General features: G+C 52.9%; 12 protein-coding genes across 12 annotated transcripts in view; 4 read left to right on the forward strand and 8 right to left on the reverse strand.

The window, feature by feature from the left end:
* Positions 1 to 436, reverse strand: part of ATEG_09920 (uncharacterized protein) — a gene marked incomplete at both ends in the record, with an annotated part of 974 nt that extends 538 nt beyond the window's left edge. Inside the window, 2 exons of the mRNA XM_001218541.1 lie at positions 3 to 303; positions 375 to 436. Coding sequence (XP_001218542.1) covers positions 3 to 303; positions 375 to 436 — 363 coding nt within the window. The remainder of the gene's footprint in view (positions 1 to 2; positions 304 to 374) is intronic.
* A 380-nt stretch (positions 437 to 816) lies between these two features.
* Positions 817 to 1,287, forward strand: ATEG_09921 (uncharacterized protein; the record flags this gene model as incomplete). Its single annotated transcript, XM_001218542.1, has 1 exon — positions 817 to 1,287. One exon carries the CDS (start codon positions 817 to 819, stop codon positions 1,285 to 1,287), a length of 471 nt encoding a protein of 156 aa, XP_001218543.1.
* Positions 1,288 to 2,078: 791 nt separating this feature from the next.
* Positions 2,079 to 5,123, reverse strand: ATEG_09922 (uncharacterized protein; the record flags this gene model as incomplete). Its single annotated transcript, XM_001218543.1, has 3 exons — positions 2,079 to 4,423; positions 4,669 to 4,747; positions 4,800 to 5,123. The coding sequence occupies 3 exons, from the start codon at positions 5,121 to 5,123 to the stop codon at positions 2,079 to 2,081; spliced, it is 2,748 nt and encodes a 915-aa protein (XP_001218544.1).
* Positions 5,124 to 7,929: 2,806 nt separating this feature from the next.
* On the reverse strand, positions 7,930 to 11,985 carry ATEG_09923 (uncharacterized protein; the record flags this gene model as incomplete). The annotated part of the gene is made up of 3 exons (XM_001218544.1): positions 7,930 to 10,176; positions 10,225 to 11,815; positions 11,873 to 11,985. 3 exons carry the CDS (start codon positions 11,983 to 11,985, stop codon positions 7,930 to 7,932), a joined length of 3,951 nt encoding a protein of 1,316 aa, XP_001218545.1.
* Positions 11,986 to 12,599: 614 nt separating this feature from the next.
* On the reverse strand, positions 12,600 to 13,145 carry ATEG_09924 (uncharacterized protein; the record flags this gene model as incomplete). The annotated part of the gene is made up of 2 exons (XM_001218545.1): positions 12,600 to 12,944; positions 13,026 to 13,145. The coding sequence occupies 2 exons, from the start codon at positions 13,143 to 13,145 to the stop codon at positions 12,600 to 12,602; spliced, it is 465 nt and encodes a 154-aa protein (XP_001218546.1).
* A 1,529-nt stretch (positions 13,146 to 14,674) lies between these two features.
* ATEG_09925 (uncharacterized protein) lies at positions 14,675 to 16,847 on the forward strand (the record flags this gene model as incomplete). Its single annotated transcript, XM_001218546.1, has 4 exons — positions 14,675 to 15,298; positions 15,373 to 15,925; positions 15,992 to 16,685; positions 16,736 to 16,847. 4 exons carry the CDS (start codon positions 14,675 to 14,677, stop codon positions 16,845 to 16,847), a joined length of 1,983 nt encoding a protein of 660 aa, XP_001218547.1.
* Positions 16,848 to 17,757: 910 nt separating this feature from the next.
* ATEG_09926 (uncharacterized protein) lies at positions 17,758 to 18,442 on the reverse strand (the record flags this gene model as incomplete). The annotated part of the gene is made up of 2 exons (XM_001218547.1): positions 17,758 to 18,340; positions 18,414 to 18,442. 2 exons carry the CDS (start codon positions 18,440 to 18,442, stop codon positions 17,758 to 17,760), a joined length of 612 nt encoding a protein of 203 aa, XP_001218548.1.
* A 1,332-nt stretch (positions 18,443 to 19,774) lies between these two features.
* Positions 19,775 to 20,110, forward strand: ATEG_09927 (uncharacterized protein; the record flags this gene model as incomplete). The annotated part of the gene is made up of 1 exon (XM_001218548.1): positions 19,775 to 20,110. The coding sequence occupies one exon, from the start codon at positions 19,775 to 19,777 to the stop codon at positions 20,108 to 20,110; it is 336 nt and encodes a 111-aa protein (XP_001218549.1).
* A 597-nt stretch (positions 20,111 to 20,707) lies between these two features.
* Positions 20,708 to 21,268, reverse strand: ATEG_09928 (uncharacterized protein; the record flags this gene model as incomplete). Its single annotated transcript, XM_001218549.1, has 1 exon — positions 20,708 to 21,268. One exon carries the CDS (start codon positions 21,266 to 21,268, stop codon positions 20,708 to 20,710), a length of 561 nt encoding a protein of 186 aa, XP_001218550.1.
* Positions 21,269 to 21,851: 583 nt separating this feature from the next.
* On the forward strand, positions 21,852 to 22,990 carry ATEG_09929 (uncharacterized protein; the record flags this gene model as incomplete). The annotated part of the gene is made up of 3 exons (XM_001218550.1): positions 21,852 to 22,109; positions 22,170 to 22,589; positions 22,961 to 22,990. 3 exons carry the CDS (start codon positions 21,852 to 21,854, stop codon positions 22,988 to 22,990), a joined length of 708 nt encoding a protein of 235 aa, XP_001218551.1.
* Positions 22,991 to 23,409: 419 nt separating this feature from the next.
* On the reverse strand, positions 23,410 to 24,000 carry ATEG_09930 (uncharacterized protein; the record flags this gene model as incomplete). The annotated part of the gene is made up of 2 exons (XM_001218551.1): positions 23,410 to 23,769; positions 23,821 to 24,000. 2 exons carry the CDS (start codon positions 23,998 to 24,000, stop codon positions 23,410 to 23,412), a joined length of 540 nt encoding a protein of 179 aa, XP_001218552.1.
* A 2,079-nt stretch (positions 24,001 to 26,079) lies between these two features.
* Positions 26,080 to 26,769, reverse strand: ATEG_09931 (uncharacterized protein; the record flags this gene model as incomplete). Its single annotated transcript, XM_001218552.1, has 1 exon — positions 26,080 to 26,769. The coding sequence occupies one exon, from the start codon at positions 26,767 to 26,769 to the stop codon at positions 26,080 to 26,082; it is 690 nt and encodes a 229-aa protein (XP_001218553.1).
* Between the last annotated feature and the right edge of the window lie 303 nt (positions 26,770 to 27,072).

A 27,072-nucleotide genomic window follows, 5' to 3' on the forward strand; every position in this document is an offset into this window, starting at 1 on the left:
ACTGGCGTGGTTTGGGGAACATGAGAGGTCTCTTGGCCCACAAACGGGTGGCCGGTTGCCTTATACTGCGGATCTGTCACCGGGCTTCTGTTCCCAGCCGTCGTAGTGGCCGCCGTATGGGCCTCGGCAGATGCAGAACCAGCTTGGCCAGTTTCCCTGCCCCCTTGGGTGCCGGCCACGCCAGTGACGGTGACTCTGTGTGTGACGGTGCTCACTAATATTGCTGGGGTCGAATACACAGGGTCTTCGGACGAAAGCTGGGTTCCATCGTGGATAACAGCCTCCGAGGTGGACACAGGACAACTGTCTCGCGTCAGGGACTCCTGCTCGACAGTACAATGCGGCAGTGTCGAATCGCTGGCTCAGGGTCTCACCTCAGGCCAGAGGCTGGTCCCCAGAGGAGGAGAACAGTCAGAACAAGCCTAAACGAAGACATCGAGTTAGGAAAGACACCGCTCTATCTACTAGAGGCCAGGAAAGCCCGGAACAGCGGGGAGGCCCAGGCCCCTAATATAAAGGAATGCTGGTCGTCGTGACAGCAGGTTCGTTGCCGCCTTATATCATCATAACCAAGCGTTTTGGGCACCTCTTGAGGTGTCGACCAGAGGTCGACCAGAGATGTCCAAGGTCCGTTACACCGCCCTCAGAAAAGGGGTTTTTGGCGCGTCAAGGGGGGCCTGGTTGCTGAGTAGTGAGAGCATTGGTCAGATTCTGACATAGTCGTCGTAGCCAATGCAAGTAACTAGCATACAACGTTCCTCCGCAGTCCATACATTGTAACACCGCGGCGGCCTAGTTCCTAGAGGGCCAACGTTGATGTCCTACGGCTGGACAGACCTTCACGTCCTCCGCATTCGCAGGTTGTACTGTGTTGGTTTAGATAATTCAGCTAGGCTAAACCCTGGCCCGGCATGGTCGCCACTGGTCGGGATTGGGCTGTGCGCATCAGAGCAAGTGGATCTGCTGGAGTTGACTACGGTGATAGAAATTGTCTCCCAGTACGGTAAATATGGCGCCTGGCTGTTCGTCGCTATTGAGTTCTTCTCTGCTACAGTACCGTTCTGTGCCCAACACGTTACTACGTTGGGGCCGGAACACTTCAAGAAGGCAGTCCATTATCTAGCTACAAGTGCCAATTCGATGTCGACTTGTGGGTCGGGGCTGGGCGGGAGTTGCTCTCGGAAGAGGGCGTGGCATTCCGTGATCAACATTGATCCGCCGGTTACAGCATCATCATCGCCATCAGACGCATCATTCAAGGTACGGCCTTGGACTACGGAGGTGTAACTGAGACGCCATGGAATGGAGCATAGAATTCGTGTGGTTATATGTATTTTGCCCTTTTACCACTACCGTTGTTTACGCGTGGCTGGGGTGTCGGCGTCTATGCCCCTAGGTGTAAATATATATATGATCCCCATTGTTCTCTCAGTCCAACTATAGAGTGGCGAACAGCGCTGAAAACACCGATTTTTAGCCATGACGTGCCAATGATGCTTTTCAAGATGCCCTGGAATTGTTAACTCACAGGAACGGCAGAAATTGGCGTTGCAAAGTGCTGGTTATTCTTCTTTCGCATTGTTCAACAAACTACTTTTCCAGACAACAACAGGAACAACGTATATCCGCCGCTGAAAATGCTCGGGGATAACACCAGGCGGAAGTGCCGAGTGTTTCGTTCTCGAGCTCAGTAGTCTAGTAGGGAAGCCTCCGTCAAATCTGAAGCCCCAGCAATTCGAACCCGGTTGCCGGCATTCCCTCGACAAATCCAATTTCCTTTAGCTCCCCTGCTTTGGCAGGCACTACGACAATAGTGAAGGTCCTAGTCGAAGACCAACTATAAGTCACCATTTTTATTGCTATCACTAACGATCCCCCGTGCCCCACCCGTTCATATATCGCCCCGTGCAGACTGACCAGATGTCTACCTATAGAGAGGTTACCGGACATGCCCTGCCGGTGGAGAATGCCCGGGATGCTTTTTTCCTGGAAAGTGAAAGACAAAACGAAGCGTCAAGAGGACAGATAGAAAGACGGATCCGCAAAACAGAGAGGGCGGACAACCGCCCAAACGCCACCTAGCTCACAGAAACAGGTTCAAACGCATGGTCAAACTTTGCCGAATCTAGGGGTTCGCGAAGGATCTCGTCGTCGCTCCACCCCTCGATGGCGAACCGAGTGCCCGGGAGCCGTCGGTAGAGGAACACCTCGAAGAAATCCGCCGGCACCGATCTCAGCAGCAGTGCGCGATGCTCACGAAACACCCGCTCTATAAGGTCGAATTGGGCCTTCTTCAGCCGGCGGTAGTCCGTCATCCGCCATTCATCCTCCCCGGGAAAAAGCCGCACGCCCTGCGGGAGGAAACAGAGGATGTTAGGGGAGCCCGCGATGCGCACCAGTTGGTTCCAGGGCCATGCCCGCCGGCTCCACTCCTTGACCTTCTCGACCACCAGACCCCGGTCGGGCTGGGGGTGTGGGAGCTGAGACACGATATCGTCCACGGTTTGGCCCACCGCGTCGGGGTATCCCTCCTGCTGTCGCCGCTGGCGGTGGTCGTGGATCGCCCAATAGCTTAGCACGAGCCCGACGCGCGACGCGTGCTCGTTCGTGTCGTGCCACATCCCCGCCGCAAATGCCCCCGCTGCGTTGCGGGTAAAGGCCCCCGGGGCCGCGCTCAATCCGGTCCGGAGGTGGCGCAACTGATGTTTAATCCCCAGCAGAACCGCCGGCGACGCGATGTTGAACACCATTCGCATCAGCCGATCCGCCGCATCCCACCCGATGGGCGCGTTGGCCATGGGCATCCCGGCCATCGCCTCCCAGGTCCCTACGAGGCTGGTCGGGCGGTCGGAGCGGCTCTGGAAGGACAACCAGCGCTGCCGTGCCTTGAGCTGCGGCGACCGATCCTCGGACTCGGTGGGCGGCGTTAACGGATCCCCCCGCCGACACATCTCGGTGACGATCGATTCGGCGAGCCGGCGGCCAAAGTCGGCGGGAGGCCCTGCGTCCAGGCTGCCCCCACCGGCGCGTTGTTCTAACGCCCAGAGCAAGGCGATCCCATCCCCCGCACGGCAGTGGAGGGCCGAGGATTCGAGATGCCATTCGGGGCACCGCGTGCTGGATTCGCGGAGCGATACGGTGAGCGCGTCGGCTGCGAGACGGCAGGATGCACAGGGAAGATGTGGTTGACAGGTCGCCGTGGACGCCTCGTCCGATCGGGCGGCTGCAAAACGATGATGCACGATGCTACCCCGAACGGCGTCTACTTCAACCAGAGACCACTGGCCCGGCGTGCCCGTAGGTAACAGAAGGGTTTCATGGACCGAGTCCCGAGGCAGGCCGCCATCCGGAGCTTGCTGTTCCCATGCGACGTGGCCCACCCAGACGCCGGGTGCAGGATGCGTGCGATGGAGCTTGTCGCACACGAGGTTAATAGTGAACTCTGTGATCGGACGGATGTTCGCTATCTCGTCAAACAGTCGCTCGACATCGCTCACGGCCAATGTGTGACCATACAGGGTTCGCTTCACTCGGTCTTGGACCTGTCGCAGTGCCGTGTTCCGCAGGTCGCGGATCTCATGAATCCCAGCGGGGCTGTACGCTGGGTCTCGTTCCTCCGCGTGGTCCTGGTCGAGGCTGAATGGCGGCGCCGTCTCCGCGGCTGCTTCCGGCTCGAGGGGTGCTGGGCAGGAGAACGTCTCCGCGATGGCCTGCTCTAGGTTCTCCGGTACGCGCCAACTGCGGACCAGCTCCTCGATCGCCGCTGGAGTCAACTCGGACGACGTCTGGGTTGGTTCTTGGGCTGCTGTTGCGTCTGGTGACTGGCTGCGTCCGTCCGGCGGCGGCGATGACTGGGACGCCGACCCCGGGTCTATACAGTCCTCGATGTTGGTCGGATTACCTAAAGGAGTCGTGGGAGTCGAGCGGGCGCTGGTCGAGCGGGCGCTGATAGTCTGGTGTCCGCCATCCTCGACCGACTCGACCGACGGTGAGCTTGGCCACTCGTCGAGAAGATCTGAATACTCGGTGGTCGCGTGCAGCAGCCGATCGAAATCTGCGCCAGCGGTTGCTTCCGCGGGACCGACGAACAACGCATCCTCCATGCTCTCAACCACTGATGGAGTTACGCGGCCACTGCCTCCAGACCCATTGCTTTCACCACAGCCACCTTGGCTTCCATGCCGCCTTTCACTGTCTGCCAGCCGATCTTTATCGTACGGTTCCTGACTGTGGATGTCGCTCACACCGGTCGGTGCGGTGTTGTCATTGTCAGGAACGCTCCAACCCATGTTGTCAATCCACTCGCCGGCTGGGGACTGCGGGAAAAAGGCCCACTCCGGCGACGGAACGGGACTTAGAGCGGGAGCGGCGTCGTCCACTACCCCTAGCCGGCGACGGGTGAGGCGGTATTCCTCATCCTGGTCTGCATCAGCCCTCTTGCGCTTCGTCCCTCTTGGTGACACGAGCTCTGCGCAATCCTAAGGGCTGTCGAGGTTGCTTCCGAAGCTTATCTCGATGGCGCGTGCATATTCCGGTGGACTCGCCGTCTGCGGTGGCAGGGCTTTTGCAGGATGGAGAACCTGGTACATGTTACGTAGGTACCTACACTGAACCATCTTCTAGCTCCATAATCCCGCTGACATGCGGATGGACGTGAATCGCATCAACTTACCAGCGTCTCGGGGGTGCACTTGGCACAACGGCCGTCTTTACTCCACTCGTCACACAGCTCTGCCACCAGGGGCTTCTGACACCAGCATCAGCAAACAATCCTGCAACATGCACCGCCCGCCACTTACCGCAATATCCCAGTAGCGTCTGGTTTCCATGGAGTCCGCGGGGATAATCGAAAACAGGCGGACGTCTGCGTGGACCGAGAGCAGGGACAGTCCGGCCGCAATCTCTTTCGCCCGTAACGAGGTTCTCCCGGCGTGCTGGTGCTGTGCTGTCATCCTAGCCGTTCTATCTCTTTTATCCTTGTGAGTCGACCGAGCGGCGACCAGTCTCTTGTGGCGTTGGTCGCAGAACATGAGGATCCTCCACTTTATCTTTTGTCCAGCCGATCCGCTTATAGTGCGACGCCCTGGCCTCTTCTTTCTGCATTCTGCCGGCGCGTTTGCCATATCGACCGTGCTCAGTGTTGAGCCAGGGTTACATTACGGATCTCAGGATTCTGTCGATCATCCCCGTCGGGTGTAGATTATCCTAAGGCGACTGGATTGTCGCCAGTCTTCATGTCCACTCCTTGGTGGCTACCTTTGCGAACTGAACCGTGGTACTCTTCTAGATACCATCTACTGCGCTGTTTTGGAGCAACCCATGCTAGCCTGTAGGGACTGCCCCGTAGTGCTTGGCCCAAGAACTTCGGAAGCGGGTCGATGGCGATGGCACACTGCAGGACTTGAAACCTCTGAGCGAAGCGCACACTTCACTTGATGTAGCTCGTCAAACGCGCAACCGACGGGAGTCGGAATATTGTTTGCATCGAACCCTATGCAACAACCCGTACCATCTGTAATGTTCGAAACTACTCTAACTAGCTCTCTGGTCATTAATTCTGAAGACGTAACGGATCTCTTGAGGCTAGGCGGATGGTGGGACAGAGTTGGCCCAGACTATCCCAAGCTCCATTCAGACCGTCAGTGTCATGTGCACGATATGTCCTAGAACTTGTCGGTAAGAACCATGGGTATGATCGACCTAGTTTGAACTTACATAAACGCCCTCAACTAGGGTCTTAGTCGTCCCATCAAAGTTGAAAGTTTGTGGCTCCTGCCATATCAGTACGAACACTGACACTACGGAGAACAATTACGCCCCGCTATTGTTGAAAGACCGTAGCCTATTTCGGGCCTCTGGTATTTGTCGATCAACCACTATTATCTACTCATTTTAAGTAATGATCGGGAGCTCGCATCCCACGGAACCGTGCAGCTCAGCATGGCTGGCCTCGCTACTATTGGGGTAGACTGTACGCCGCATTCCTCTATCCCTGTCATGGCATCATGACTCGTAGTGCCCTCGAAACCGGCATCCCCTTGATGTGCGATCGGTGATGGGGACTGCATCACTGCATCTGCGGCGTCCACGGAGAGTGCAGACTCTGGTAACAAAGTTCGGCATATAGAAAGAGACCCACGGAGATGCGGTGATAAGGCAGAGACTTAGTAGGACGACAATTGACATGATGCAACCGAGGAAGATACAGTGGCTACATGGCAGGAGGCCCCGCGGCCTCTATCAACCGGGAGATGGAACGATAGGACAGAAGGCGTGAGTAGTTTGCCAAGGTTTGCTTTTCCGGGGGTGTTTCTCCGGCCCGTCCCTCTGGAACAACTCTATCTATTATTGGAGGCCGATAGGGACATGCGGTTGGCCGGATCTGCGCCACTTACCATGATAGGATTAGCGTATCACCCGTGATACCCTAGCCATGTGTGTGTCCAGCCGCTTTCAAAGTTTTCGCTTTGCCCAAATTCACCTCACACAAGCTCTCGCACTCCCGATAGGACTGTCCATTCAGGTGAATGAACAGTTAGGGCAGTAACCTCAGTCCTGGGAGTACAGGACATTGTACAGCAAAGCCCCTCAGCCTTGTGTCCTCGGGAACCGAATTTTGGGCGCAATGCCCCCTGTACTTCCGGTTGGGGACAGACGCTTACCTGCATTCCATTGGACGTAATGCCAACGGACCGAAGAGTCTCCTCTACCTGTAGAACGTGCATTTCGGAACCCTGCAGATACAGTTGTGTGCGAAAGCAGTGTCACCCCCAAAGATCGATTCTTTGTCTTCCAGACTCTCTGCCAAGAAAGCGCTTTACCCCTTTGGTCAGCACCCTCCAATATCTATTTAAAGTAGCGTATCGCATTGTACTAAAATCACATGATTGAGAAGATCGTAATATTACATGTTCCATGTGTACAGGAAATTTACTTGGGTCACGTTGCCAAACCCCTGAACCTTCCTTGCCTGATGATCCTCCCGGCTGATCATGTCAATCATCCGTCAACCACCAAACCGCCACCAAGATGGCGCCACGACTCGCACAATCCACTAGAGAGATGACATTTGATATGATGACGAGCAGTGGGCTTAGTGCACCACAAATGGCTGAGGCTGCCAATTGTGACAAACGAACAATCAAGAAGGCCTGACCATCGACTATTGACTTGTCATCTCCCCCGGAAGGGAAGGGGAAGGAGATTGGGGGTAAGGCAATTAGATGACGTATACTGTATTTGGGCAAAGCTTCTGGCTCTTCTAGGATATATTACTCAATATCATGTCATTTATCTATCTTGAGATCATGGTACCGAGCAGCCAGACGTTCCTGGATGTATATACTCCATTTCCCGTATCGCGTCTTCGCTTCACAGCTAAGATATTGGGCCTCAGTTATAGATCCCCAGTACTGTATCCATATAGGAGCGTAGAACCCCAACATGTCAAGATATAGAATGACGAAGTATATGCAAATTCGTTGTTGGTGGTTCGAGTCTAGGATGTCCACAAATATATTAACTCTCAGTCTTGAATAAGTACCGTCAAGTCCAAATCCAGCTTCACCACGCTCTCTCCTCTTTACTCTCGGCCCCACTGTCAAGGCGCTAGTGGGGAAAATTAGTGCGGATTAGAGGGCAACTTAAGCTACAAGTCTTCCTTCAAATTTATCCAATTATAGACTGGTATGATCAAATTGATGGTTTGGAAAGCCTTGGGCGCTGTGTGCTGGAGAACACGTCTGACTCAGCAGCTCGAACCGTGGCGACGAGACCCTATGGATTCGCCACCGTATTGGAACTAGAAACGAGTAGCATCTTCTTGAAAGATATACCCTTAAATAAATTCTGTCTGTCTCCCAGGCCCTTCTTTTGTAAAGATACTTGAAAATATACGGAATTCGGAAAACGAAAATTCTTTGATATTTGTTATTTCCGAAACTCGAAAAAGGAAACCCGACCTGACGGATGTCCTAAGGCGAGTCTGTTCGCCCTGGCCGCTGAACAAGAAAACCTAGCTTCGGGAGGGAGCCATATGGCGCGTTGCCCATTTACAGCTATCCATTCTCTCTGTAGAGATATGTGCGGGTCCATATTCGGTGAATCGGCGATATACTGGCCACAGGGGAATTGGATCTTGAACGATCCTAGGTTAGTGGCGAGATAGGAGCTGTCTTGCGAAAATTCGACCAACGTGACAGCACCATCAGTGCTCAAGATTTCCTTCAGAACGCCCGTGGCCGGATCCCAGACCCGTATAGTCTCATCGTACGAGCCGGACGCCAGCAGCCGGCCATCGGGTGAGAAGGTCACCGACCTAACCGAATCTATATGGCCCTTGAGCGTCTGCTGGAGGGCTCCCGTGGCCGGATCCCAGACCCGTACAGTTTTATCGCTCGAGCCGGACGCCAATAGCCGGCCATCGGGTGAGAAGGTTACGGACCTAACCGAATCTATATGGCCCTCGAGCGTCTGCTGGAGGGCTCCCGTGGCCGGATCCCAGACCCGTATAGTCTTATCGCTCGAGCCGGACGCCAGTAGCCGGCCATCAGGTGAGAAGGCCAGGGACGGAATCCAGCTTGTATGGCCCTTGAGCGTCCGCTGAAGGGCGGTATAGGTCGAGCCGGACGCCAATAGCCGGCCATCGGGTGAGAAGGTTACGGACCTAACCGAATCTATACGGCCTTTAAGCGTCTGCTGGAGGGCTCCCGTGGCCGGATCCCAGACCCGTATAGTCTTATCGCTCGAGCCAGACGCCAGTAGCCGGCCATCGGGTGAGAAGGTCACCGACAGAACTGATTTTGTATGGCCCTTGAGCGTCCGCTGGAGGGAGCCTATAGCCGGATCCCAGACCCGTATAGTCTCATCGCTCGAGCCGGACGCCAATAGCCGGCCATCGGGTGAGAAGGTTACGGACCTAACCGAATCTATACGGCCTTTAAGCGTCTGCTGGAGGGCTCCCGTGGCCGGATCCCAGACCCGTATAGTCTTATCGTACGAGCCGGACGCCAACAGCCGGCCATCGGGGGAGAAGGTCACCGACAGAACTGATTTTGTATGGCCCTTGAGCGTCTGCTGAAGGGTGGCCGTGGCCGGATCCCAGATCCGTATAGTCTCATCGCTCGAGCCGGACGCCAACAGCCGACCATCGGGGGAGAAAGCCACGGACTGAATCCAGCTTGTATGGCCATTGAGCGTCTGCTGGAGAGCGCCCGTGGCCGGATCCCAGACCCGTATAGTCTTATCGTTCGAGCCAGACGCCAGTAGCCGGCCATCGGGGGAGAAGGTCACCGACAGAACTGATTTTGTATAGCCCTTGAGCGTCTGCTGGAGAGCGCCCGTGGCCGGATCCCAGACCCGTATAGTCTTGTCGTCCGAGCCGGACGCCAGCAGCCGGCCATCGGGGGAGAAAGCCGCGGACTGAATCCAGCTTGTATGGCCATTGAGCGTCTGCTGGAGAGCGCCCGTGGCCGGATCCCAGACCCGTATAGTCTTATCGCTCGAGCCAGACGTCAACAGCCGGCCATCGGGTGAGAAGGTCACCGACAGAACTGAGTTTGTATGGCCCTTGAGCGTCTGCTGGAGGGCGCCCGTGACCGGATCCCAGACCCGTATAGTCTTATCGTCCGAGGCGGACGCCAGCAGCCGGCCATCGGGGGAGAAGGCCACCGACAGAACCCAGTTTGTATGGCCCTCGAGCGTCTGCTGGGAAGAGCCCGTGGCCGGATCCCAGACCCGTACAGTCTTATCGCTCGAGCCGGACGTCAACAGCCGGCCATCGGGTGAGAAGGCTACGGACTGAACCGAGCTTGTATGGCCCTTGAGCGTCTGCTGGAGAGCGCCCGTGGCCGGATCCCAGAGCCGTACAGTCTTATCATGCGAGCCGGACGCCAGCAGCCGGCCATCGGGGGAGAATGCCACGGACTGAACCGAGCTTGTATGGCCCTCAAGCGTCTGCAGCTCTGCACTCCAGTTCTCGTGAACTTGTGGGAAGCGGGTAATCCAATCAGGAAGCTCTGATTGGAACTGCTCGCGAATTATTGCCGTTCGAGGCGCAAATATCAACCCTGCATAATATGTTTGAAGCGGCGCTTCATCGACTATCTGTCGATTTTTTAGGACAAACCGCTTTGCATCATGTAGAAAGGCGGCCAGACTAGGATTAACGTCCTGGTCCTATTCTTATTAGTATGACTCGGGAATAACCGCGTATTAGGTACTTACTGTCACCATTGTTAGGAGAATGTCGAGCATACCCGTCATGTCCGATATAAGACCTAGCAGACTCATCGCTTCCATCCAATGAAGAAAATGTTTCTGGAGGAACAGCTGCACCTCTTCTATGTCAGAAGATAAAGCGTGGCTATTTTTGAGATGATGCGTCCAGTAGCGACAGGAGTATTGCAATTCCGAGGGTAGAGATTTATGGATATGCAGAGGGTCGATCTCTGCCCTACGCGCCCCAGGATCTGCCAGTTTGCAGATATCTCTCCGTAGACGATGCCCCATAGTCCTCAGGCAGGATTCTGCAATGTCTTTATGTTTGGTTGGCGCATCCACACGAAATTTGGATGTAGTCTGGCCTAAGAATTCCGGAAATGAGAGATGCAGAGTTCTAACAGGCTGATTATCGTCGCTGGGGATGCTAAGAACCGATCGAAAGGAATCCAATCGATTGCTGATCTGGTCCCTTTCTCTTCCAAGAAACGGAGATAGTGTGTTTATAGAAAGCGGAACAGCAAGAAGGATAATAACTCCCACAATATCCTGAAACTCTTGTAGAAGTTGCTGTTTTTCACTCTCATCACTCTCATGGTCATCGAGGAGCCGCGTGAGAATTGGCAGATATGTCTTGTCCATTTTGGACACATATTTGGCTTGGTCCTTGAGAAGCTCTGCGAGACGGAATTTAGGTTCCCAGTTTGGATTCTCGACGTAGCGACACACAGTGGCAGCCGAAATAAACAGCGGAACGGATATCTCAACCAATTGTTGTATAATATTGTCGCCAGGCCAATCCTGAGGGACTTTTCTATCATGCCGGATCTCCGTAAATCGATGTCGTAGGAATAACTGTATGTCGGTTTCCGTCACCTCTTCGGGTATCTCATGGAGAGCCAAGTCCTGGTATACATGGTTCCCGATCTCTGAAAACCCAAGGCTGATGGGGAGCTCTGGTCTGCTGGTCAGAAAGACACGAAGGCAAAGTGATTTGACCTCCTGCAGACGAGGGAGCAATCGAATAATATTTCGAATATCTTGGTCGTGCTCACATTCATCCAAAGCATCTATAACAATCACAGTATTCTGGGGCAATTGATCGCGTTGGTCAAGACCGAGCAACGGTTGAAGGAGGAGTTTTTCGAATTGCTCCCTGAGCGATTTCGACGCTATGTCTGGGTCATCGTTAAGTGCCTTTTTCACGCCAGGTTGTAACTCTGGGTCCCACAGTATCAGTTGTCTGGATAATGTCGGGAAAAATTTCTTTGCGCTTCCTCGGTCCGCCTCGCCTCTCTTAAAAAAGAAGCTGGCACCCAGGTGATTACGATTCTTGGCCGACCTTGCCACCGTCCGAGAGATGGTGGATTTTCCTGTCCCCGCCATCCCCTGCAACCAGAAAATACTTTTCGAGGATGGCGAAAAAGCCCACTCCGTTATTTCTCGAAGGAGCTCGGTTCTTGTGCCTTGAAGACATTCGACTTCGTCACGATCGGAGAATGACTCGAACCCTGCATCAACTGCGCCTTCCAACTTTCCAAGATCAACATGTTGATTAATCCGATCCGTATTTTTAGCCATACTGATCATCAGGGAGCTATATGGTCTTTCAGTCAATTATACAGCGTCAGAGAATTATCCTCGTCGTACGTACGTCTGGTCCACCTGTAAAGATAAGAGGAATGAGGATTTATATCTCTCCAGGTTCTGTATTAGACCCTGCACCTCCGTGCGGGTCAAGGGCCATTTCAAGGCTCGTAAGCCCATTTTCTTCATTAGGCTCTTCCCCGTTCCTGGATCGAGTCTCGCTTCTAATGCTTGGAGATCGGAGAGGCAAGCAGTAATTTCGATGGGTAGCCGTGAGGACGTGGATAGGCCATTTGCCTTATTCTCTTGCAGATTTTTCTGCAGGTCTTGGAGTGTATCTTGAAGACCTGCAATTGTCCGCTGCAGGGTGAGAATTTCTTCGGCTGCATTTCGTACCTCTTGGATATAGCCTCCGCAAAGCTTCACGAGGCTTCCGGTCAGTTGAATGACGGCGATAACGCTCGCCGCCGAGGATAGACCATCCATGTTGACAGACACACTATAAAGATCGGATTATCTCGCAGACGAGTACGATAGCGGACTAAGAGCAAGAATAGGGGTTCGAAGTTATGTTAGACGTTTCTAGCAAGTAAAAGCGGGGTATGTCTTCTCCCCCTGTTGAGGCTGTGAAGGCCCATGCACCGCATAAGACCCTATGACTAATTATACTTTTTCATAGACTGCAAAAGCTATGACTGGCCAATTGGGTGCTTGTCGTCGGTCGTTTCTCGGCCCGAACCGGGTTATATGGAATGATTGTACCATACATCATAATTAATCTAACTAAAGATACTTTAAACAGCGTTATTGTTTACCGCCATCTTTCGTTTGCGCTGTTTAAGCCACTTGCTTGTATCGCTGACAAACCTGTACGCGACCCCTATTTTCACGTCCTCTTTCACCAGAAATTCCGCGCCGATATTACGATCATGGAGCTGACCAAGATCAAGACAGTTTTCCAGCACTATATCCCGTGCTCTTCGTATGTTCTCCTTGAAGTTCTCTGTGTTCACCTGTTCTAGGTGCCAGTTGGTGTATTCTTCCACGGTTTCTTCGATTGGCCCAGGGATTTCCAGGTCAGTTGGGCCTGAGATGTTTGTCTCCGCACGACCATAGGCGGTTTTTGGCAACTGGGGTGACTGGGCCGGACCAAGATTAATGTTGATCGGAGGACACATCAATCCAGCGGGGGGGTCGACAGGTTTCTGTTGTTTACCTACTCGATGATGCTCTTCCGCGAACAGTTGGTCCCGGATTGAATCGGGGACATCGCCGTGGGTTTCTAGGATATCCTCTTCCTCAATATTTTTGACAAAAGCCTTCATGTGGTGGGTTCGCATTTTGTAATGCCTTTTGCTTACAGGATCCAACCAACAGTACTGCCCTTCATGTACGCATCCCGCCAAACTGGAGCCTGGCCAGAAGAGTCCTCGGCAGCCAACTGGAGATGAAGGTCACGGAGCATACCGTTAGTTGTGGATGTTTTGCCTCTCTTGTCGGTTCTCGATGAGGATGAGGTATCATCCTCTATATAGTTGATGGAGACTAAAAGCCTGAGCTTTTTGCCCTGACGACATAGGTTGGCCCACCGTAGAAGTTGTGCCTCTATGTCAGTCCAATCAACATCGGTTCCTTCAAAATATTTAGTAAGGTCATGTTGTGAACGGTGATCTACAGTACACCAAGGTCTGAAACCAGTTTCCGCCCCGTAGACATGAGCTTATTTTCAGACCCTAGCGCCAAGGCGCTAATCTTCAATAGGAGTTTATATTTAGATCCGTAATGTCATAAGAGACACACGCTTTTTGTATCATCATGGTATCTGTCGTGTAATGTGCCTTGCACGGTATAATAGAAATACACGGGGAGATGGAACTTAATGGAAGATTCCATCTGTCAGGCGGTGAGGCCCCTGGCCAGGCAAGCTGACAATGGGTGGGAGCTTCCTCTCTTTCCTCCATTCCTCTCCCACATCTTACAGTTAGAGCTGCAGGAGGAGTCGTCTCCAGATAGCCAGTCAAAATCTGACAGTCCATTGGTACTATGATATTGCTTATTACTCCAACACGCTCTGCTCACTCATCATGCACAGCCTCGTGTTATTGACCTGCCTATTGGGCATGAGACGGGTGTGAGCTAATTTCACTTAACTCTGCGTCGCTTTACACCCTATTTTGTTTCAGGGCACAAGGCGCAGTAGCCGCGTCACCCTCAATTCCGTGTCAGACTCTCCGGACGCTTGATGTGGAGAAAGCTTCTTGGCTAGCCAATCGTTTCATTCGCACTATCTACTACTTTTGAGTATCTGTTGTCAGGTCCGCAGAGACATCATGTGCTGTCATGCAGGCATTCGTCGTCAGGTGTGCGGGAGACCTAGGCAAACCCCCTTGATGCTGGGGCAACGCCATTGAAACCATAAGCGTTTGTGGAGTAGCCAACCGGCCATTTACCTCTACATCCTATAAAGGCTTTCTAACTCTGCACCTGAACTCTCTAATTTATTATTGCATAGTGTTATTTCGAGTCCGAATAAGAAAGAACCTTGTTAAGGCTTTCAGCGATGGATGTGTTTCGAACACCAACCCGACCCCCGTCGCTTAGACTGAACTCGCTCACGAACAACGGGCATAATTTTCCAGCTCTACGTATTTCGATGACAGAAACTGGCTGGGAGTCCAATACCGCTGGGCTCCGTCGGGCCGATATCCGCTCGTTCTTTCGTCGCAATTTGGGAGGCACTCGCTCCCCATCCGATGCAGCCAACTTGAACCTAGTCTGTGTTCCCATGTATATGTGGAAAGTCGTCCTGAAAGACATCATAGAGGGCATAGGGGCAGATCCGTGGTTCGAGCACTTGATCGAAACAGACATGTACGGCTACCACCATTTACCTTCCACATCTGACTCGTGCGGTCCATCTTTCCATCTTGCGACGACTTTCGGAACCGCTATCTGGACTACACGCCACGTTGGATCACTATTTTCAACTAACTGTGTTTACTTCTACAACACTGCCAAGATATGGCCATATGAACTTCAAGGACACATCCTTGATGACTTCGAACATTCCAAGATTTATTCCCCCTCTATGCTTTATGCTCCATTCATCTTCACCATTGACTCTCTCCGATGGTGTGAGCTCACCCTTCAAATTTGTCTCAAGACTATCAGAGGCATTGAGTCAAAAACAGGCCACGGATCTTGGGTCCCTATCTCCAAGCTCACTATTGAAGACATTGAGCAACTCACTGGGACGCTCGGGACGTCCCTTAATGTCATTTGCAATATCCACAGGCACGCGAATATCATTGAGTCTGTCTGGGAACATCACAAAGAGCTCTCAGGGGAGCTCCTAGCTGTGAGCGGTTGTGACAAAGTCCACGCTATCGACAAGACGATTATTTCGGCAATCGAAGTTTTTCAGCAGGAGCTGGCAAATACTCGAATACAAGCCCAATTTCTGGAACAACGCGTTCGCAGTCAAACATCTGTAGTGAGTCTAACATTCGCTTAGGTACATCGTGTGAGAGAATGATAGTAAGCGCTGACAACCAATTAAAACCAAAGCTCTTCAACCTTTTGAGCCACGAGCATGCCAAGGCGAGTGACGGACATGCTAAGGCGAGTAACGCAAGTGCCATGGCGAGCCGGGAGCTTGCAGCAGCTGCCCGTCGGGACGGATCATCTATGAAGACTGTTGCTGTGCTTACCATGGCGTTCTTGCCAGCCACCTTCTTTGCCACGTTTTTCGCTATTCCCTCCCTTGCCTGGAGTAGCCCAGACAAGTTCGTTCTCTACTTTGTCTTTACCATTCCTGCCACCGTCGTTACGTTTGTCCTTTGGGCTGGGATAACTCAGCGAGCAAGCTTGAGACGTATTTTCTTGGTTGTCACCAGCGGATTCTGTAATGCGGCACCTGAGACTCCAATAGCCCAAGCCCAGCTTGTCGACCCTGCTATTCTCGACACTCTAGGCCTTCCCGGTCAATCCACCACCATGGTCCCCCACGGTGAATCAAACATCGCAAATACGTTTAAGCTGTCATCCACAGTCGGTGGGCAGGAGTTCCACTACTTCGTCAAGACAAGCAGCAACAAAGATGCAGATATCATGTTCAAAGGTTAGCTTTTACAAGGAGATTTTATCACAAGACATGATCTAGCTTACCTACTCCCGTACTCTACAGGGGAGCATACCTCCTTAAACATGATCTCGTCTGTCGTACCCAATCTCTGCCCCAAATCTTACGCCCACGGTCCCCTGCGCGCCTCGGGCGGATTTTTCCTCGCCATCGAGTTTCTCGACACCTGCCTGCCGCCCAAGAACCCTCCCTCTGCTAGGAACTTGGCACGTAAACTCGCTCGCATGCACCGCACACAGGCTCCTGTCCCTGAAGGTTACGATATTCCCATGTTTGGCTTCCCTGTGCCGACCTTCTGCGGTGCCACTGTGCAGGACAACTCATGGAAGTCATCGTGGGCTGAATTCTACGCTGACAATCGCCTGCGGGCAATCCTGCACGTGTGCATGCTAGCAAATGGATCCGACCCGGAGCTAGCGCTGGCGGTCGAGAAGACCGCCACCGCCGTCGTCACACGTCTTCTTGGTAACGACATCATCGCTGGGAGCATCATCCCCGTAATCGTCCATGGCGACCTGCATTTCTATAACACCTCGCACGGTATTATGGCCGGGAGCGGTGATCTTGAAGAGGTTGTCTATGATCCCTCATGCGTCTATGGCCACTCGGAGTATGATCTGGGTATGATGAGCATTTATTCAGACTCTTATGGTACAGATTTCTGGCAGGAGTATCACAGCTTGGTTCCTAAGGCGGAGCCCAAGGAGGAATGGCGTGATCGCGTTTGTCTCTATAGGCTGTAAGTTTTGATTTCTCGCTCACTTCATTGCGAGCTAACAAGACTAATAGGTATTATATCCTGAATTTTTTTGCTGTGCACCGCGAGAACAAAGCCGAAAATCGTAAGGAGGCTATGGATATTATGAGGTTTCTTATCTCTAAGTATAGTGATTCAAATTGATCTATCATCAAGCGGAAAACTGTAACGGTGGCCTTCAGAATGGCTCTGACGCTAGATCTTGACCGCTACTGTTCCCCAAAAAATTCTTGGCAGGCACTCTCGGGGCGTTATTTCGAACCCAGGGCCGCACCCAATAGTTATCCCTATCTGAAGCAAACCAAGAAATCTCTTTATACGGTACACGAAAATACTATAAGAGACTGGACGCGGCTGACAACTAATTTTCTATTCCGGGACATGTCTACCTGCGGGATATCTCCGTCGAACGAGAACGAGCGGGTAGCTACCCACTGGAGAAGGAATGATTGGGGAGCAAGTATGCACCTCAGAGTAGGACACCCTGGAGTATAGGCCGGCTCCAACGCTGAACCTGGGGATCCGCCTAAGCTGCGCAATCTGCTAGTGTAGTAGCTCTAGCGCGAGGTTCACTAGAAATTCACTAGCCCGAAGAGATACACGCGCTGTTGAAACGTCCTCTCGGCCCCACAGAGGAGCTTGTTCAAAAACCCAACGCCAAGGTGCCAGTTTCTAGTGGTCAATTGGACCTATCTGCATAGCCAACATATCAGTTTGACATATCACCGGGTTCAGATTCGTGTGTTAATTGGTGCCTCTGTATTAGGGTTTATAGATACGCTCGTCTCAGGACCTTTTTTTGAACTAGGGTGTACCAATAAAGTCTAACCTGTCAAAACTTGACTGGCGATCTTTACTCCTCCTGCAGCCCTAACTACAAGATGTAGGAGAGGGATGCAGGATACTGAGCAAGCTCTCACTCTTGCCAACCCGCCAGTGCCCTCACCGCCTGGCAAAAAAGAACCTTCTATCGAGTTCTGTCTGATATTATATATCGATTACACCTCGCTAAATACATTACAGAACAATACCAGAATAAGAACAAGGGCGTGCCTTATATGACATCATAAAGATCTAAATATATAAATCTATTATATATCAGTGCCCTGGCGCTAGGGTCTGGAAATAAGTTCTTGTCTCCGGGGCGGAAACTGGTTTCGGACCTTGGTGTAACAGTCACGATCGTATCATCTAACCGGACTCGTTGGTTACGAGGTTTCTTCCGTTGCACAATACGTTCGGCCTTCTCCTTGATCTTTTGCCAGTAGGCATTGGGCTTGTAGGCCAGATCTTGTTCGGTGTCCTTTGCCAGAAACCGATTATTGAGGGTCACCTTCCACTCGATCAGATACTTTATTGACTCGAAAGTATCTGCCTGAGTGGTATCTCGCTGGTTCAGCTCGGTATCCTCAAGAAAGCCAAGGCGGTCTGACGTCGGTCGATGTGAGGAGGAGGATCGGTCACCGTACGAGTAGGCGGGAGAGGGGCAAGATACGGATGGCGTTTGCTCGTGGCCGAAGTTACCAGGGGTGGGGACATACGAAGGACTTCGCTCCCATCTGCTGATTTGAGTGGCAATGTCGTTATTCAACGAATCAGGGCTCTTGTCCTCCAGGCAAAAGATGCCACCGAGGATCCTAGAATTGACATCTGGCGTTAGCTCTCAAACCAGCGGGGAGCGGCCAACATGAAAGGAGACTGGTTCCTGACAAGCCGAATAGTATGATAAGAAAAGTCATTAGTGTTACAATGCACCGCCCGATTAGTGCTGCTGTATTCTGTACAACCCGGGGCATGTGCATCGATGCCAGGGGCAATATGGAACAGGCAAGGTGTTGATGGTTTGCCTCAGCGGGGAAGCTAGCTTTTGGTTGTTCTACGGTTTGCACTAGTTTGCAGGTCACGCGTATGAGGCAATACAAAGCTCCAGTGTGACATCATATTTAATACAGTATCAAAAGATACACAATAACAAATTGGGTGCATTGAACCCTCTAGCTATCCTATTACGTGTTAGTGCGTCCTTGGCATAAGGTCTGGGGAAGAAAGAAATAATCCTGGGGGGTGACACTGCTTTCGCAAACAAGTGTACAGCACTGACATGACCATAACTCTCGCTATTGGAATACCATTGTGACAGCATGCAAGAGCTGGAATGCTGTGCCCCAAGAAATGAGATGTTGGACGGATGGACCACACGTTACGGTACAAATATGAATAGCCTGCCTGAAGGACGATGTGAATATATCCCAGAGCTCACTTTAGAGAAAGATTGCCGCAAACCGAACCGGTGCGGTCTGCCTAGGGACATCTACTCCTAATCTAGTAGCAGCACTATGGTGAACACGCGCCGACTATCATCGCGGCTTAAAAAGTCACAGTCCGGCCAGCGACCGCCGAAGGTGAGCTTAGCAACCTCCAGCAGCTTCACCCCCTTTGGTGGATTAAAGTTAACGAGTACTCCGCCCAGTGGACGCGACAAAGGGAACAGCGGCGGAGAACGCGGGTGGCATGTGGTGAATGTCGCCGACGCAAGATCAAAGTAAGCTCTCCAAAGGCCATGTCCACTGTTATACGCCACCCAATCCCGACCTTCTACATTTGCAACTGCTTACGTGAGCCAGTGTGGAGGGGGAGAGCCATGCGTGCCATGTGCAGGGTATCGGCGTTCTTGCGTCTACGAGTGCCGAAGGCCCTCTCCCAAAGAGCCGTGCACACTACGTGATGCGAAAGCAGAACACACCCCGGAAGCAACAGTGGAAGCAGCCCGAAGCTCGGCCAACTTCGCGGACCGGCTTGTTTCCGCATCCCTCCATGCCTTCGATGACCCGACCATAATCGGAAGCGTGGAGGAAACGTGTCAGGGTATGGTGGCGTGCTCTGATCCCGGACCTCCGCATCGTCCAGCCTTGGCGAATGACTCACCGATGGACTGTGCTGCTCTACCTTGGGACAATCTATTTGAAGGAGCACAGGCGGAGCGGGACCGGTCGGGCCCAGTACCTGAAATCCGCGCTTTAGATAAAGCCCTTTCTCCTTGCAGCATGCGCCTAGCTGATCGAATGAACGACATGGGAGGGTTATCTGCTGCTTGTCCAGATGACATACAAGTGCACTTCGGTGACTCTCCCGGTCTAGATAGTTGTCGCGACGGTGTCCTCGACTGGCAGGGCCCGCCAGCAGAAGAAATGATGACTACCCATATTGTCGACTCTAATCTGGTACTCCCTTCTTTCGACAGTCAATGGACCTGGGACACTTTCATACCCCATGTTCTGCCGGAGACCAGACATACAAGCTTTCGAGATGAAGGGGCTTTCTTCGACCACTGGCAGCCATCCTCGTGCAACATGCATCTGGAGAGCCAGCAGGCCACAGCCCCCCTCACGTCTCCAACATGGACCTAAGTAAGCGGGGGTCCGTGTCCGCTGGAATACGGCCAGGATTGGTGGGCTTCTCTCTGCGCACCGCAGGGAGCAATATCCATGGGTGATGTTACGTCGAGGGATCGACCTTCACCTCTAGTAGGACCGCCAGCTCACGATAGCTTCGGCCTTTACAACACGTGCCTAGCTGGCTCCATGTCGGCATCAGCTTTGAGTGCAGTTCTCCGAGATGACGGATTGACAGATGGTAGATGCGATACGTAAAGGCAAACCAGTCCGACAGTCTACGAGTTCTCACACACTTTGCGGATTGACCTGCAATGCAGCCATTGACGTAGAATAGTTCCAGCTAAATCGTTTACCGAACCAGAGAGTTTCCTGTCGGACGAAATACAACAATAGTTCTTGTAGAGTACTGCGGATGATCACTGGCCATGACTGTGCTGCAGCAACCCTCCTCAGGCTTCGAGAATACGCGAAAACCATCAGGTTGCTCTCACCCATCTGCGGCCATGCCGAACCAGCCCTGACACACCGCTCCACTCCCGACGCAATGGATACCTGCGTGCAGGCATCAATTGTGATGGGCCCTCACTAAGTGCGGAATGAGACATCCGATTAGGCCCTTCCAGGCTCCTCGTGCCCGTCCATGTCGTCATCCAAAAGCGAGCAAAACATGGTGGATACGGTCCAGCCCACCGTCACCACCACCCAAAGCCCAAGTTGCAAGACCATGATATAGGTCGCCAATGGATGGGTCGCCCTGGTGTCGTACCAGCAAACGTATCCCGCCAAGCACAATATGTAAGTGACGTAGAGCAGGGCCGGCGAGCCCCACGCCAACATAGGTAGGCCGTAATGTGAATACCTGGATGGGAAGATAACCATGCGATCCCATGCCACTGCCATAAACGCCAAAAGCGCGGCATTGCCGACGAAGGTCTCCGTGGAAAGAAGTGGTGGTATATGATCGTTCTCCCTAGTGTGCCAGACAGTGGTCCCTAGAGCTATCATGCCAACCGCAAAAGCAAGGAATGGCTCTCTATGCTGACGTTGTTGGACGACAGCAGACGGTTCCTGTGATTCAGACTCTGCTCGGGTAGAGTTGCACAGAACCCTGGAATCCACGGCCGGAGACGTTTGGACAGCGGCTTGCACCTTGGAAATTGCGGGGGTCATCTTTTTGCTCAATATATTGATGAACAATTCGATTGGGCTGTACGGATCGTGGCGAGAGTTGGACGAGTGTAGAATTGTTGCGGTAGGGAAAGTCAAAATGCCGAAGAGATAGAGAGGGCAGCCGTAAAGCATAATATACCTCATAGATAGAGTGTCCAGCCTACCAGACAGAAAACTGCAGGATCTCGCGCCAGAAATTACTTGGCTCTTGCGTAGGTCATGGGTAGCACATAGTTCTGAATTAAAGTTTACTGGTTGCGAGTATTTATTGTCCAGGTCCAAGCCCGCCCCCAATAACGATGCGGTCAGGATTCAATAGGGGATAGTGTACTACCTGTAATACGCTACGTTGGTGGAACTTAAGGTTGCCCACAGTCCTGAGTCCTTCTAGAGCAATCCACTGGAGCCAAGATGAATTAAGTTTGTTTGGGATACTCCACGATGCTCGACCTGAGAGCGTACATTAGGTGTGCCGCAGAGGCACGACATAATGCTGTATCTGTTGCTAAAACACCGCTATGTCCCAACGGTCAGCCTGCTATAACTCTACTTTCGAGAGTCAGCCGGAATCACACCACTCGACATGGCGGGTGATGGGCGCGCCGTGCATGTCGTTTCGAACCAGCCCATCACACCGAGGAGGGAGAGACCAAGTCTACTGAGAGCCCCAGCGTTAGGTCTAGCTCCCGTGCCTAGGTCTCATCGACACGACAGATCACGAAGTCGCGTGGCGGCAGGTATCTATCTCGTCCTGCTGACGGCGTCGATTGCGGTAATGATCCTGGCAGTTTTGTTACTCACAGTGCCTTCCGTGAAAGATGCGGGGATTGTAACCTTTGAGGTGTGTGACAGGCGTTTAGAGCTAAGGTTGTCCGTCCGGCCACTGCTCACACCCTAGCAGTTCCAATGGGATCTAACGGTACCCCGCGAGCGCCTCCAGCCCCGCTCTGGGATCGTGTTCGCTCCTGACATTCCTAAGGTCGTGGAGACAGTTACGAGAGCCGCAGAGCCTACGGGGACCACGATCATTACGGATGAGACGCAAAGTGTCTCTCAAGTGCTCAGTGGTACAGCATCCACCGTACCAACAGCCACCGACAAGCTACCCGGACGGCCACACTTTGAGACGGGGCTCCCCCGCCAGTTATCGCTAGGCACGCGGCGGTTCTGTATCCAGCACGAGCACGATCGATGCGAGTGCCAGCCTCTTCCGGTTCATCTGTCTCGAGCTATGCCTGAGCTTGCACCAGAGGTCTTGGCGCATGTGACTGAGCCACTCCAGCACATCGAGGTCGCTGTGGTGACGCCGGTGACCGAGACAGTATGCCAGACAATTGCCACTGGGCTGGCGGTATCTGTCGTTATAGCAATAGCGACCATGCTGCTGAGTCGGTTGACATTTTCCCATCGACGGTGGCTGAAATGTTTGACGATGGGATTGTTGAGCGTTATATGTTTAGTGTTATTCCTGACTTCTATTGGGATTATCTTTTCCGCCCAGTCCGCGGCTAGGGGCATGGAAGACGAAGGAGCGCATATGATCAGCTCGGTGGAAATGGGTTCGGCAGGGAAGTACAGCCTCGGGGCGGTGTGCTGCGCAGTTGTGCTCGTGGGATGCAGCCTTAGCCTCGGTGGGCTATAGCCGAGCGGAGACCAAAGCACTTGAAGCGTCAATGTCTCTACCTGCCATAGATCACGCAAATCCGGACCGGCTGCCCCTAAATGTTGACTAAGTGTCCATACAAAACAGTATCCGGTGCCAACCATAGCCTGAGCTCTAGGATCTGGCTAGGAAGTGATTTGTACAGTAAGGGAACCATGGGGAAAAACGTAATGGTGCGAACATACGATAGCGCTGGGATAGGACATATCACGAACCGGATCACGGATTATACAATGACTAGAAAGCTTGGCTCACCTGTCTTCCAGAATAGGTTAACAATAAAATGAGGATCCTGTATGGACAATGGTAGGTCTGTCGAAGACCCGGCGCTAGTCCGTAACTGGATAGCGTATCACTTGTGGTACGCTAGTGCAGTCTGCCGTCCGCCAAGCAATGACTAAATCAACATCACTCCGCACCCCGGTTCGTGTACTGAGACGACAACGATCATCGGAGGCACAAAACATAAGCATCCAATCTACATGAGAGGTACAGTATAGTCTCTGGATTCGGTGGGTCCCGTCGATCCGTCTGCTGCGAGCGCCAATCGATTGGAAGAATCCTCATATGCAGGGTGGCCCGGGTTCATAGGAAAATGGGCTGCATCTGCTGCATCCCACTCCGACGGCAGCCCTGGGAGCCCAGTCGATTCACAGGGCATCGGAAACAAGTCACAATCATGTAGGAGACCCACTTGCGACAGGTCCAAGTCTAGATTCAATTCGCGAGTGGAAGGGGTCATGCTGGGCGGGTTGGACGACACACGGGTTTCGGCCTGGCCATTTATGGCTCCAAAGCTCTCTGGAGTCAGAAGCTGGGCCGTTGGGAATAGCCGCCGCTGGGAACTGTTAGAGCGTACCTAGACCGCCGGAGTCGCTCAGTGACTGACCAGTTGGTTATATATCGGGGGGAACTTCCGGTCCGACGTGTTCCGGTATTCCGTCATATCCCCGTTGCCATCTTGGATGAGCAAGTACATCTTGGCGCCGGAGAGAAGACCAAATTCGTGAAAGCTCTTGATAATGCGCTCCTTGCGGCGCTTGACCTTTTCCCGAAAGTTCTTCACCATCCACCGTTCCTAGTCGTGTTTTCGCCGCGAAGCCATGGTGTTGGCGCTGGGGTTCAGGGCGAACTCGGCGGGCGGTCCGTGGGAGATATAGGGAGCCACGCATGCTAGTTTACTCCCTGTTTCACTCCCTCGGAGCAGTTCAGCTGTAACAGTGCCGCCGATTTGGATGCGCCGGCTGAAGCGGTAGATTACGATCAGCGGAGCCTAGTCATTATGCAGATTTCCGCCTTGGCTGTGGTGGTGTCTAAGCACGGCGTTTAGTAGAGTGAAAGAAGGCCTGGGGTGGATTATTCACTATGAATGGCTCTTGCTATCGAACACGGTGACGTGTATTGAGAAACAACTACTCCAGTGGGATGGCAAACGCAGAGCCACAGAAATGGACTGCATTGTAGGATCTTCTACCATGTTCTGAAGATGTATGAAGAATGGGATTGAGATGTACGTAATGTTGTTGGTACCAAGCTGATCGTCAGGGTGTATCCAGCGGTTTACCCATACCCCCTACTAGTAATTGATCCTGGAGGTACGCACGGCCGAGCTAAATGTCCCCAAGTGTACTATGTCTGCTGCGTGATAGAGAATCCCCCCTTTGATAAGTTGACTCTCGGATCCGTGGGAGAGGCTGACAGTAGGAGAAGTGGAGTTGGTGAACGGTCCACTATCGGGGATCCAGTACACGGTACCGCATATAAATCCCAGTCATGGCATGAACAGTATCCGTTTGGAATGTGGGTGGACTGTAGTGGCCATAATACATTTGCGTCCGTTCGCCTCTTAAATAACCTTGCGGAAAGCCGGTGTCCCTGTCGCAAAACCGCACTGCCCTCGACTTAGGTGGCCTCTTGCTGCGTTGCGATCCACACAAGATGCCGACAAGAACACGCCGGACGAGAGCCTTTTTTGGTGCCTCTGGTTAGACTCAATAGGTCTTCCTCAAGGCTACGGATATACTGACTGCTGATAGACGACACGGCCCGACGTGGAATTGTGAACCGTATTATGAGCCCCGGCTCACCGACCCTTTCGCATCGACAGCAGCCGCGAGCCACTCGACGCCGCTATGCCATTTCTGGCGCGGCGCAGTTTGCAGTGGTCGTCACTAGACACGCTGATCAACCCACTGGTGACGAGCCACCTATCCGTATGGGTGACTGTTACAGTAAGATAATCCCTTCTGTACGGAAGTCGGTGCGGTTTTGCTGAGCCGAGTGCACTAGGTTCGCCAATCCCGCTGGACGACGACGAAAAGAGCGTCGCGCAGAGTCGTGCAAGCTTATCGACGCCAGCTCATTCATCCGATTCCTCCGAACGGGCCGCCGGCTTTATCTGCGCTATCTGCATGGAACCTGACGCTAATGATCTAGTCGGGGCTCCCTGCGGCCATCCGTACCACCGAAAGTGCTTTGCCCAATACGTTCACAAACAGTGTGAGCCGCCTCTACAGGGATCGCAGTCGCACACAATCTCTGTGCCCTGTCCCCTATGCCGATACCCCTGCACCGGGGTCACAGAATCGTTAGCTATGTGGGAAGAAAGGCCTTGTCGATTCGTTATCGATCCGTGGGATGTTGGACCAAGGCTACATATGGATGGGATATATCTCTATTTGTAGACTTGTCAATCGCCTATTCTACTGTATGAGTGTTCGCCGTCCCGCAGATAGTAATCAATCCATGAACGGTTCACCACACAGCTGTGCAGTACGTATTACCCTTTGGGTTTCAGATGGGAGAGAAAGCCACCGAACCTCAGTTTAATCTTCGCGCCAAAGCAGAAGGTATGTAGTTTGCCAAGGATAAGAGCATGACGGGGGTTATTGCAGTGGCTGAACAAGATCTCGGAAGGAAAGGTGTATCTGCGCTAATGGACCATATTCAAAGCTATGCGATGCACTCCCTTTCAATCGCTGTATTATCCAATAAGCCTCATCAACAGACACGATTACATAAACTTCGACTCTTGTGGTGCCACTGAATGGTGCCCAACAGAGCCATAAAATGCCACTGAGCTGTGGCCTTCATATCTCCTTTATCCCCCTTCTAGCCAGCCCCGACACAATTGATGAAGCCATAGCTTCTAGGAGGCTTGCGGGGAACCGGACGCAAGCTGACGCAATCCTTCTTTTCCGACTTGCCACGCAAGCTCTTCGACTTCCTCCCAGTTCATTCCCATCATCGATGCAATGGGAGACCACATTTGGAGTCGGAACCTGACAGCATTAGCAGCAGTTGGCGAGGGAGTGTCGGGAATACAGACGTACAGGCTGTACCAATGGGCTACTTCAGCATGGAGACCAGACTTGTCATAGATCTCATCTTGAGGAAGTGGGCTGGGCAACAAACGGGCCATCGCATTCCGTCGAGATGTAATTTCACTTCCAATTGGACTATATGAAGGTTCCCGGAAAAAGGATATGCCATTCAAGGGCGAGCTCTCTCGTCTGTCTCGCTGGCATGGCGGGGATGGCAGTATTGCCTTAGGGACTTGGGGACCGATAGAATCACACCAGCGAGATTGATGCTTGCGGTTGAGAGCCCACGGGTTATGAGGCGCAAATCCCAACCTCTTGAATAAGCCGAGTGAAGGAAGCGACCTGTCTCCCGGGAGGCCGTCTTGTCCGCGGTTGCATTCGTTCTTCGGAGGTGTGTAGTCGGATTCGGCCTCCACGGTCTGAGGACTGACTGCCCCGGACTCCCTCCGGGGAGTGGTTGGAGTGTTGGGCCGAGACGGAGTAGCCACGTTTGACAGACGTCCAGTGTGCGACATGGTTGGGGATCGATGCTCCCGTATTGAAGGGCGCGTGGCGGCCTTCTTATGTCCCGAGGCAGATGCAGAGACCATTTCCAAACAATGGTTCACCCCTCCGCTCGAAGCCAGCTGCTTCCAGAGGGCGCCATGGTTTGCCATGGAGCATTTCAGCCTCGGCCGGTGGATACAGGCCACCATTAGCAACACTCCTGGGGAGAGAGAGACCGCGGGACGGAGCATTCCGAACGACCTCTTGAGTCTAGACTCACGCACTCATTCCCTACAACCAGATCCGAGGCCCCATTCGTGGCTTTAATCGCA

This window comes from Aspergillus terreus, genomic scaffold (genome assembly GCF_000149615.1).
Source record: "Aspergillus terreus NIH2624 scaffold_15 genomic scaffold, whole genome shotgun sequence".
Lineage (NCBI taxonomy): Eukaryota > Fungi > Ascomycota > Eurotiomycetes > Eurotiales > Aspergillaceae > Aspergillus > Aspergillus terreus.